Source organism: Lonchura striata, chromosome 1, assembly GCF_046129695.1.
Source record: "Lonchura striata isolate bLonStr1 chromosome 1, bLonStr1.mat, whole genome shotgun sequence".
Lineage (NCBI taxonomy): Eukaryota > Metazoa > Chordata > Aves > Passeriformes > Estrildidae > Lonchura > Lonchura striata.
In genome coordinates, this window is record NC_134603.1 from 20,570,353 (window position 1) to 20,582,611 (window position 12,259).

General features: G+C 36.2%; 1 protein-coding gene across 37 annotated transcripts in view; it reads right to left on the reverse strand.

Annotated features, from left to right (window-relative positions):
* Window positions 1-12,259, reverse strand: part of RIMS2 (regulating synaptic membrane exocytosis 2) — a 447,453-nt gene that overhangs the window by 377,056 nt on the left and 58,138 nt on the right. For 23 of the 37 annotated variants that reach the window (XM_077782606.1, XM_021546524.3, XM_021546510.3 and 20 more), the window contains exons 2-3: window positions 7,476-7,508; window positions 6,992-7,078 (exon numbers count right to left, since the gene is read on the reverse strand). The exons of the other annotated variants lie outside the window; for them this stretch is intronic. In XM_077782606.1, the coding sequence (XP_077638732.1) occupies window positions 6,992-7,078; window positions 7,476-7,508 (120 nt within the window). The remainder of the gene's footprint in view (window positions 1-6,991; window positions 7,079-7,475; window positions 7,509-12,259) is intronic. 37 annotated transcript variants of the gene reach the window in all.

Genomic DNA, 12,259 nt, shown 5'->3' on the forward strand with positions numbered 1-12,259 from the left:
TTCCTTGCCCATAATTCTAACTGCTGGTCAGCTACGTATTTCTGGTTGTATTCTTTCTATATGCAAGCCTGTTTTTATAACCCCAGATCCCAAATTCTCCATTATACAATACTACATGGTTTTTGTTTAAAGTTTGGTTCTATCTTTCACAAATAGACAATAGGTTTCTTACATTTTCCAGCTATTTTTAAAATTTCTTATTAATAAAGTATATTAATCAACTTTATTAATTTTTCCAAAATGCAGCATCTATTCTTTTTAATTAATCATGTTCTGTATTCTGCTGCATTACAAATCCATGTGTGTTAAGGATTAAAATAGATCAGTTGGGTTACAATTAAGAAATATATTTCTTATGATCACTACATTTACCTGTTCAAAAAATGTTTACTGTTGTCTGCTGATAAAACTGAGTTCTACTATATTCATAGAATCATTAAGGTTGGAAAAGACCTCCAATATTGAGTTCAATTGACCAAACACCACCGTGTCAACTAAACCACTGCACCAAGTGCCACATCCACTCATTCCTTGAACACTTCCAGGGCTGGTGAGAGCATCTCTTCCCTAGGCAGCTTCTTCCAATGCTTAACAAGCCATTTCTTCACTGAAGGGGTATCTTAACCTCATTAGCATTATGAACAATCCAACCAACACAAATAAGTTTTTCTTGTATTAAATATTTTGAGAAAAAGGTCCAGGGCAATCATACAGTCAGGAAACTATCATGTTACATTGCAAATGGTAAATTTAGTAGTCTCAGTAAGAGATGCAACGAGTTATCAGAATCAAACACAGAAGTTGTTTTGGTACCTCATGTTTGATATATTAGAAAGACAAAACTATTTTCATAGTTAAGTGGTACTTTGTGGATTTCTATTTTACTTTGCAAGAGCTACAATCTCCCATTTTTTTTAAATATACTGCAAAACTCATTTACTCTGGGTTTTTTCTATCTATCTTACTGCCCTAGGAAACAAACACAGCAGAATGTTAGACTTCTCATGACTCCAATGTCACAAGTGTATTGGCTGCAGACCTATTTTTCTCTTTCCAGAAATTATTCTTTCAAGTGGAGTGTGTTGTTTTTAACAGGTTGTATAAAATAGAGCAGTCTGAACAGGAGCTACACTGACTGCAAATAAACCCACTGAGTATATATATAGTGTAAATTGTATTAAATAATTGTTGGTGTGAGCTTGCTATCATATGTCCATTAGATAATTTGAAGACATTCAAAACTACCTTGTGGTTGGCAGACATATTCTTTATGCAGCAAATTTAGGATTCAAAGCTAATGATCCATTGATTTATATTAAGTATTTGAGAAATGCCAATCTAGTTTAACCAGAATTCATTAGAAATTCTAATAAACAGAAAATTTTATTGTTTTGCTGGAGTAGTCTAGCACAATAGAGAAATTAATTTAATTTACAGAAAAATATGCAGGAAAAGGTTTTACTGGCTATCATCTGACAGTAATTTTCAATCTTCATTTCCTTATGGGGACAAAATGACTTCCTGAAAAAACACAAATATCTGTTTATTGACAAGCCATTTCTAGCAGAAAAAAATACCTACATTGTGCTAAGCAAGGTATATTTTTAACCTCTCATAGAATTAGTCTAGTGAAAATACGAAAAGACAATGAAATAATATATTTATTTTGAAATTGTTTAGCTACAAAAAGCTTTATGTTTAATGATTTTTATGCTGATTGTATTTTATCTACTGTTCATTAATAATGTGGTCATAGCTATCAAAGAAAGAGAGGCTCATTTTCTGCTGTCAAATTCCATGATGGACCTCTTATGGCTCTTAGCAATCAACCAAACTTCCAGCCTGAAAATAAACAAAAATGTTTATGAGAAAAGGGAAAAAACCCACCATCTTTTCAATATTTGTGTATCTTTAAGCAGCAAACATTAGAAACTTTCCTGAATCACTGCTTAAATATACAGAGCTCTCCTATCTTGAATACTGTCACGCTGATCACTGTCAACTAACAAAGATCTAATCAGGCTTTTAAAAGGAGATAAGACAGCAACGATGACCAGAAGAAATTTCCATCACAGAAGGAAAAACTCTGACTCTGCAGCTTAACTGTATAAAACATAATAGACTGCATGGAATATAATAAAAATGTTTAAAGATTATACATATTATAGATAGATTATATAACACAACACCAGCAGTTCTCATTGAAAATATCAGGAAGTAGTTTTTAAGCAAACAAAGGGTGACAACTTCTCCATACAGATAATTAAGCTGTAGAATTCATTTTCACCAAGTTCTGAAACAAGCATATAAGTAGGTTTAAAATGGGACTGCAAATAACTGTGACAGATTCCTTATTGCCAGGGAATAAATCCAGCAGTATGCATCAGCCACTGCCTCAGGAAGTCACTAAATGAACCATTCTATGCATACCCTTCTCCTTACGTATGTTCTCAGGTATTCATTGCTGAATACTGCCAATATACAATATTACCGTAGTGAAATCTTAGTGCCTTCTAGCATGGGAAGTCCTTATTGTGATTGGAGATTAACACCATTACATAATATTCCAAGATTCATGCAAAAGAAAGATATAAACCCCAAGTCAAACCCTTAGGCACAAGACCACCACATCCTAATGAGGAACAACCTGAATACACCTTTTACAAAATATATGCCTTATAAATCTGAAGAACTAAAATGCTGACTGATAAGCATCAAAGACAGCTGCTTCAGGGGTCAGCTAAGAATCTCTACTCTTTAAGGATGAACATAGGGAAATATCTCAAATGCTGCTGACAAAACATGATGAAGTACACATGTGCTGAAGATAGACGTATTCTTCATCAAGACAAGATATGCATGACCACTCTCAATATCAGAATGATCACAGAAATTGGGAGAGGTGCCTAACAACTGCGGGAAAGAAAATGTCACTTCCATCTTGAAGATGCATAAAGATCTACAGAACCACAGACTGGCCAGACTAATCTCTGGGAACTATTTCTAGGGACATGAAATACAAAGAAGTGATCAGGAGTCAGCAGGCATTCACCAAGGGAAAGTCGCACTTGACCAATGTAATGACCTTCTACAATGAAATGACCACAATGAGGGGAGAGCAGTGAATATTGTCTATCTTGTCTCCAATAAGGCTTTTCTCATTGTCTCCCATAGCACCCTCCTAGAGAAGCTGATGAAGTACAGACTGGATGAGCAGATTTTGAAGTAGACTGAGATCTGGCTGAATGGCTGGGCCCAGAGCAGGGAAATGAATGTCTAGTTGGAGGCCAGGTCCTAGAAGTTTATCCCAGGGGTTAATATTGAGTCCAGTGCTGTTCAATAACTTACTGATGTAGATGATGGGGCAGTGGGTACTTTCAGCCAGTTTGTGAATGACACTAAACTGGGAGGAGTGGCTGATACACCAGAAGGTCACTTTGCCATCCAGAGGGACCTTAACAGGCTGGAGAAACAGGCTGACCAGAATCTCACAATGTTCAGCAAAGCAAAATGCAAAGTCCTGCACCTGGGGAGGAAGCAGACACCAGTGCAGGCTGGGAACTGCCCAGCTGGAGAGCAGCTCTGCAGAAAAGCACCTGGAAGTCCTGGTGCACACCAGGTTGAACATGGGCCAGCACGCCTTGAGGAAAGAGAAGTGAATGGCATTCTGGGCTGTATTAGGCAAAAACATTACCATGAGGCAGAAGGAGGTGATCCTACCCTTCATTCAACACTGGTGAAGCCACACCTGGAGTTCTGTGTCCAGCCTCCCCAGCTAAAGAGAAACATGGGCATACTGGAGATAGTCCAGTAAAAGGCCAGAAAGATAAGGACTGAAGCATCTCTCACCTGAGAGCAGACAGAGAGCTTGAACTTTTTATCCTGGAGAAGAAAAAGTTCAGGGAGAAGATCTTACCAATAAATACAAATACCTGAAGGAAATGTGCAAATAGAATGGATCCAGGCTCTTTTCAGCAGTGTCCAGTGACAGGATCAGAGGCACAAACTGAAGCACAAACTGAAGCACAGGAAGCTCCCTTTGAGCAGAGAGAAACACCTTTCATTCTAGGGGTGACCAAGCTCAGGCACATGTATCTCTTGTCCAAAGATTTTCTAGAGTCTCCATCCCTAAATATATTCAAAATCCAGCTACACATAGTTTTGAACAGTGCCCCTAGGTGACCCACATGAGAAGAAGGGTTGGGCAAGATGACCTCCAGAAGTCTCTTCCAACCTCAATCATTCTGTCATTTTGTGGTACAGAACTCGTGTCCAAGAGCATCAGACTAATCCTACCTCTGCCCATAAGGACACATGGTCACTAGTTCTACAGAAATACCTTTTCCAGAGCAAAAGTGAAATCTGTAACATGATACCTTGTTTTCAGACACTACTAACTCCTATTCTGCTGTTGTTCGTCCCATTTTATCCTCCCCAGATTCACTGTAAATAAGCTTTTTCATCAGCAAAGGTGGACAATCAGGTATATCTCAAAATTCGACTCAGATACTGCCAGTGATTTCAAGTGGAAAATGCCACAATATGCATGAATAGTGGTAAAAATTTCTACACACATTTATTCTCCTCCCTAGTATCTCACAGTGTTCTCCAGTACAACACTTATTTGCAGGCCATTAATGTCAGAAAAATGAATAACATTTAAAAGTTGCACCATTAGTATTTCTGTTCAATTTTCTCCCTGAATGTTTAGAATAATCATGAGAACAAATCACAATAATTAATACATTAATGAAATTATCACATATAAGTTGTGCTTTTAAAAGTCATTTAGTCCATTCTCTTGTTCCAACACAGGACCAGCTACACTTGTGTCTCTTCTAACAGGTATTTACTAAACCTGCTCCTTAAGATTTTCACAGCTTCCAAACAAGTCCTAAACAAAGTATGCAAGCATTTTAATTTTTCTTTCCATTAAAAGGTTCTCCCTACCCAATTCAGTCCTCCCTAATGCAACTTAAGTTTACTCCTTTCAGCTTCACCTTGAGATGAACATACTGAAGTGATAATTTCCTTTCACTTGTCTATCTCCTTCACTCCCAGGGATTTTCCCTTTAGAAGGCTAAATTAACTCATGTGTTTGATTGTTTCCTAGCACATATTATGGCTTTTAGACACCTAATTATTCATTCCTATTACTCTCCAATGAATTACAACTGCTCCACATAATTTTTGAAGGGTATGCTATTCCAGGTGAGACCTTATCAAAGCCTAGCAGTGGGAAAACATCTTCACAGCACTTCTGGCTAGTATCTGTGCATTCCTGTATGACATTAATCTCTTTCAGGATACTGGCTACAGCTCAGCTTATATACTATTAGGTTTCCCTGATTCTCTGCCAAAGAACATTACCATACACAATTTTTCTTTGTCCTATGTCAACCACATAAACTACCCCTACAAAACACTACCTTGCATTTCTCCTTCTGATTAGCATCATAACCATAGCCTGGAGTTTTCAGGATAATTTTTTAATATAATTCTGCCATGAGGTGTTAACACAAGACTGGGAGAAGTGCATCTATAAATTCAGTGAGTATACTAATTAATTTCTTAGTTATATAATAAAAACACTGAACAAAACTGGTTCCCAAAGATGTCACCATTCGAAAAGATCCTTCAATTTATTAATATTTTTTGTTAACTATAACTCGTCTGTTTACACTGGTCATATCGTATTTTATGTTTCTTGAAAGCCATATGCTTCATATTTACACCAGTGAGCAGAACAACATTTGCTGTAAGGAAACTGGGAATACAAAGTACTGATGTGTTGTGAACAAAATGTAATATTGCCAGTATCTAATAATAAGCCCAAAAAAAATTAATTACTATTAACATGTACACAATTTTATAAGCAGTTAAGTGAGAATATCAGAAAGAGAGCTCAGAATAATACATTGATTTACAGAATATCACTTTTATGTCCTATTTTTCCATTTAATTAGTGAAGTTTTTTCACCATGTATTCTCAAAAAGCATCATTGCTTTCATGTCCCACAAGTATGAAGGTACACTTAAATACATGTACTAAAAAATAAACAAAAATTGATTCTGCCTGGAAAGTAATTAGTAAGTTAGCATGCTTTAAACCAGTTATGCATGAGTTCAAAAGCAAACATTTCTTTTATCACACAAGCTTACAAAGCATAAACCTCTGGAAGACAGAAGAGAGAGCAACTTAACTGTTTAAAGCTTAAATAACACCCAAAATATATTTTAGCTATTTGAAAATTTATAATAAATATTTTTTGTTTCTCTTTATTAAAGGAATATTTTCCCTCCATGCTTTAAGTTCTACTCTAAGACACAATGTCCTAGCTTTGCCAGTTTCTGTTAAAAATTAAGATTTTCAGATAGAAAAAAAAAATCATATAAAAGGTTCACAGATGAAATACTGTGTCCATCAAAGTCAAAATTTCCTCAGCTTTGATTGACGCAAGATTTCACCTTATATCTGCTGAAGTTCTGAAACTTTACAGATATTCTAAAAGCATGAAAAAAAGGACATGATATTTACCTGATCCTTAGAAAGACCTTCTGACATATTATGTAGATTCATATAGCATTCTATGCATAACTCAGACCATGCATGTGCATAGATATGCTATAAATAATGCTACATGTCTTATCATTCCAGCTCCTCATGCACAGAAAACAAATCACTTCAACAGAAGTTTCATTATAAGGAACATTTGCCAAAAAAAAAAAAAAAAATCAACAAAACACAGAGTAATAGCAGCTCCTTACATTGCACTCTAATGCACTCTAATCACTTAAGATACTGATAAAGAGAGTAAGACTTGATTTTCAGTTTTCCCTTTGCAAATGAGGGGTTGGAAGGCAAATGGTGCTCAATTTGTAAAATGCCCTCACCTGTATGTTCTAAAGGGGCAATTATTTTAATTACACTCTCCAGGATGTTCTAATGCTATATAGATGTTACTTAATCTACAGAGAGCAGCTTACTTACGTCTGGGGCTCCTTTTCATTTTGCTGTTTTTGCTGTGGTTGAAGAACGTTATTTACCAGCTCAGTGATCCCACTAAAGGGAAACCACCTGTTTAAACAAGCAAATAATGTGACTGAAAAACCAATAAAACCACACTAGTGTAAATGTTTTCTTATCCAACGTTAGTAGAAATACACAGGCAGAAAAGCTAGAGCCGATGGGAATGTGAGCTACAGAACTAAGTCAGCCACTAAGGGTGTAAGGGAAGTAAAGTTCTACAATTCACCAGTTCACAAGCAGGCAGCAAGAACCTACATCCAGCTAACGTGTGGATGGAGTAAGAAGCTACAGGCAGCTCTCTTACAAGCCAGTCAGGAAGCAGATGACAAACTACCTGCAGCCTATCAGGTATCAGTGAAAGCTAATACCATCAAAGGTGCAGAGAGCAGAACATGGCAAAGGTAGAAAAGTCAAGCCTATTGCATCTTGAAGATACTTTACTTACTGTGTCGGCTGTGGTTTTTGCTCTTCTTTGACCCTAAAAAGATAAGTTTGCACAACTGAGTGCAACATGTTGAAAACAACTACCCTGAAGTACTAAAATCTGTATCAAATGGGAAGGGAAAAGTTCCTATTTTCAGTTAAAAGGATTTGCTTTAACATTTGTTGTATGTTTAAGTTGTACTATGGGCTTATTTCCATTTAGTTTTAAAAGTGGGGAGTGCCAAGTATAGAAAAATTTAATATGTTAATATTTAGTTAAAACTGAAAATTAAATTGGTAATGTTCTTTACCTGACTTTCAATTTTTTTGCACATAATACCATATTAAAACATTTCCAGCAATACATTCAGCTACAAATACAAAGGAAGGTGCTTTGATTATGTGAACTACAATCTATTTCTTTTTTATTCACAACCAAAATGCCTGTCATAGTTCAAGACAAATTTTTAATATGTAATATGCCATTTAAAATGCAATATACTAAATTAATAGATTAAAGGAAAATCTGCATTATAATTATTAAACTACAGTGATGTCAGGACTTGTAGACAACATAACTAAAATCTAAGGAAGGAAAGCTAAGGAATTTTACTCATCAGTGAACTTTACTAGGACTTACTCAAAGAAATAACTGGATAATACTTATAGTAGGTCTGTTCAGTATTGATTAATAGTTCTCCACTCTCTTAAGGAAAACATTCCATCTAAAATACATGCTTTAACTTAAATGAGCAAGCTGGTGTTCTATACCAAACCAATGCTGGTTTCAGCGGTGGTAGAGTTAATTTTCTTCACAGTAGCTGACATGGGGCTGTGGTTTGACTTTGTGCTGAACAGGGTTGATAATATATAGATGTTTTTGCTGTTGCTGAGCAGGGCTTGCACAGAGCCAAGGCCTTTTCTTCTTTTCCAACTGCCACCCAGGTGAGGAACTTGGGGGTGCATGGGAGGTTGGGAGGAGACAGAGCCAGAACAGGAGACCCAAACTGACCAAAAGGATAGTCCAGACAATGTGGCATCCTGCTCAGTAAATAAAGTTGGGAGTGGTAGGAGGAGGGTGGGAGGGGGCGTATGGAGTAATGCCATTTGCCTTCCCAAGTCACTGCTGCACCTGATGGGGCCCTGCTCTCCTGGAGATGGATGAACACCTGCCTGCCCGTGGAAAACAGTGAATTCATTTCTTGATTTGATTTGCTTGTGTGAGTAGCTTCTACTTTCCCTATTAAACTGTCATTATTTCAACCCACAAATTTTCTGTCTTTTACCCTTCTCATTCTCTCTGTGCTCCTACTGGTGAGGGAATGAATGAGCAGCTGCCTGGGCTTTGTTTCCTGACTGGGGTTAAACCATGACAAAACACAAGAATAGAGACATTTACCCACAGGAATATTTACATCCTCTAATTGAAGGTATAGGTCTTAAATATCAAGTTAGGATCTACTTTCCCTTTATGTTCAAAAACCCAAAAAGGTTTCTATAGAGATACTCTGAATATCTCTATAGAGAATACTCTCACCTAACTAAACAGGAGGCACAGGCTCACAATTTTAAGTGGATGCTTAGTGTTGCACAGAAAAATAAAGCTGACCAAAATACCTCCATATCTCGTCCACCATATGATATCACAGGAAGTAACTCCCTAAACAGGACTCAGTGGCTACATGAGATTTAAATAAGTGGACAATGAGAAACACTAATATCTCTCCAAAACTGAGTACCCAAAGGGAAAACTGAACATGCAACACACAGTAAAATGTGTTTTGCCTCTTCAGCACTTTAGAAATGTATATAAAAAATAACATTCCAGTACAAAAAACTAAATAAATAAATAAACAAGGCCCACAAAATCAAGCAGGTATATTAAACAAAAAAAAAAAAGAAAAAATAAAGTAAAAATAAAAATGTCACATGCCATTGCAATTCCACTCTACCATGCATCTTAATCATATTATTATCTTTAATCAAGATAATCCACACTTGTTTTTCAATGCAAAAAATTCAAAGCAGGAGAAAAGGGAGGGATGAGAAATCAAAGCATGTCCATACTTTTCTTGCTAGGTAGCTCAGGATATTTAATTTAGATCCCCAACATTATGACAGGATAACTTAAGGCTCCATGGTCAGCTGTGAGAAGGAAATTCCCAGATAATAATTCGGATAATAATTCAGTTGCCTACACAGAAGTAGACACTGAAATATGACCTCCCTGACAACTAGACATTTAAAACTGAATATATCACTAATCTATGTATTCCTTTCCGTACATGATTTCCAAACATACATACTCAAATCTTTTAAGTTATTACTTCATTGTGAATTGTTCTATTAAACTAAAGAAAGAAAATATGAGCACTTCACATAATCAGATTACAACCAGCATCTTTTCTTTCGATAGAGGCCATGGTCCATCCTCTTTCACATGTGGAATTGAGAACAAATTATTGTAAGATCCTAGGTGTGTAGTTTGAAATCTTTGGTGCATTGTTTTTCAACAAGATCCAGCATATTTACGTTATAATATGTATATGGTGGCTTCAGTTGCAGCTGCAAAGTCTTGGAATTTTTTAATATCTTACAATCAATTTTAAGTTTTGTATCATTAAATAAAATGCATTGTCCATTATAAGACATGTTGAAAACCTGCATTGAAAATTAATTTTTCAGCATTTTATAGGAACACTGTGTTCTAAGTCAGGATATGATATGACCCTACAATTCAAAATATCTCTCTTACAAATTAATCTTTTCACCTCCTAGAATTCTGTCTCATTCACTCTCACTTTCCAACACTGCAGTTATGTGAGGACAAGAGCTTCCATTATTATATAACAGTGACGCATTCCTTGAGCACTCTCCATACATCCTCCAGTCCCTGGATTAGGAAATTATCTTCCTTGGCTTTATAACGAGCATAGGAAACAAACTACAAATTGAAAATAAATTATTAAGAAAACTATTGAATTAATAGATTCTACCATATGATTTTAAATTAATATTTACCTTGTGGATCAACAGGCCTGAACCCTTCAGGTGTACAGCCAGGTATTTATCTTTCAAGGTCAGAGAATGGATACAGATTCTGGATCTAAATCCAAAAACCACTGACTAGTTTCTGCTTCTTTTTTTCCAAAAGACTTCATTCAGATAAAATTACAAGTTGTAGCAACTGATAGAAATAATTATATATTGGATGAAATGCGCTGAAAGTATTTTTAGCATTGCTGTGGTTTAAATATCTTTTTCTAGACAGAAACGGACAAAAGAGAATCCAGATAACTTGAACCCTGTCTACATGTACACATACAGTTCTATTTCCTTTGGTTACAAGAGCTGTTTTGTGTTTCACTGGATTTTGTACTCCCATATTTATGCATTGCTTTCTACCCTCCTTTCAAAAATCAGCAACAAACAATTGCTTAAAAGAAGTATCTTGCCATGTCACCAAACCCCCAGACTTCCATTTTCACAACAGACCGACTGAAATACCCCAAGCAGTATAACTACATACTGCTCCTTCCAGGCTACACGTCTTCATTTAACCTTCCTATGTCTTTTCAGCTCTATCCACCCAAAACTCTGCCAAGAACAGTGTCAGTTCTCATTATTCACTAGAAACAAATTCTGATCTAAAAACACCAACAGGCTGCAGATAATGTGTCTGATCAACAGTAACTGAGACAATGTATTCTAACAGTGCAGAATACTAAGTATCTTACCACCTATTCTAAAATGTTAGAGGAGTTTGACAATTTTGTCACAACTTTTTTTTTAAGGATCACAACTCCATACACTACTCCACTTGAAAACAAGCCAGGATTTTTCTACTTGCCAAAAACAATGAATTTTTACACCTTGCACCTTGCACCTCTGTCCTTTGAAACATATACAGCACCTTTACTCGTGTTCCTCTGCAAGTCTACACAGTCCATGTGCCAGACCCCTTTGATCTTTTCCAGTAGCTGGAATCATTAAGCTAAATCTCAAGTCTCAGTGAACAGTTTTTGATGTTAGGTTCTCTCCATGTATTAAAAATTTCCTCAAAGATTAAGGTTATTCCCACTGCCACAGGGAATGAATATGAGAAGAGAACAGAAAGAAGAGTGAAGAGAGCAAGAAAAATGGAAACAGGAGACTAGGTAATGAAAACATCAATATAAAAATTATTATTATCCCTTTAAACTCCTAATACTTTTCTATTTTTCAATCTACTGCCACCAGTAAAAGCTTCTCTCTAAAATCTACTATGTCAAAGCCATAAAATATTTTTTCCAAAATGCACTTTGGAGATAGGTAGATGAACAAGCACTCTGTTACCAGAGCTCATCTCTATTTTCACATACTTGGATACATAGCCACAAAAACATAGGGGAAGAACTCAAATGCCTCAATCTATGAAAATAACCCTTAAAACAGATTTTACACCTCCTAGATATCTGTAGTAGTCCTTCTCAAGCGATGTTTGGGGAACCCATATTTTAGAATCAGCCATCCTTGGCAGGGATAAACATCATAATACCTACTGCTAACCCAGTAATACTCACAAGATTCACAACTTCATGGACCTACAAGCACAAGTAGATCAAATCTGTAGGAGTAAACTGGGTGTACCTAATGTCTCCTAGAAACACTGTGTGGGGTTATATATAACACTATATAACTCTATATCACTTTCATTTGAAAATGCTGCAGGCAGGTAGTTTGAGCCTTTTGCTCAATTATAGTCAATGCTTTCCATATTTCCTAACCACCTCAGTGGACTAGGATAGACCAGCATGGAAGTTTTTT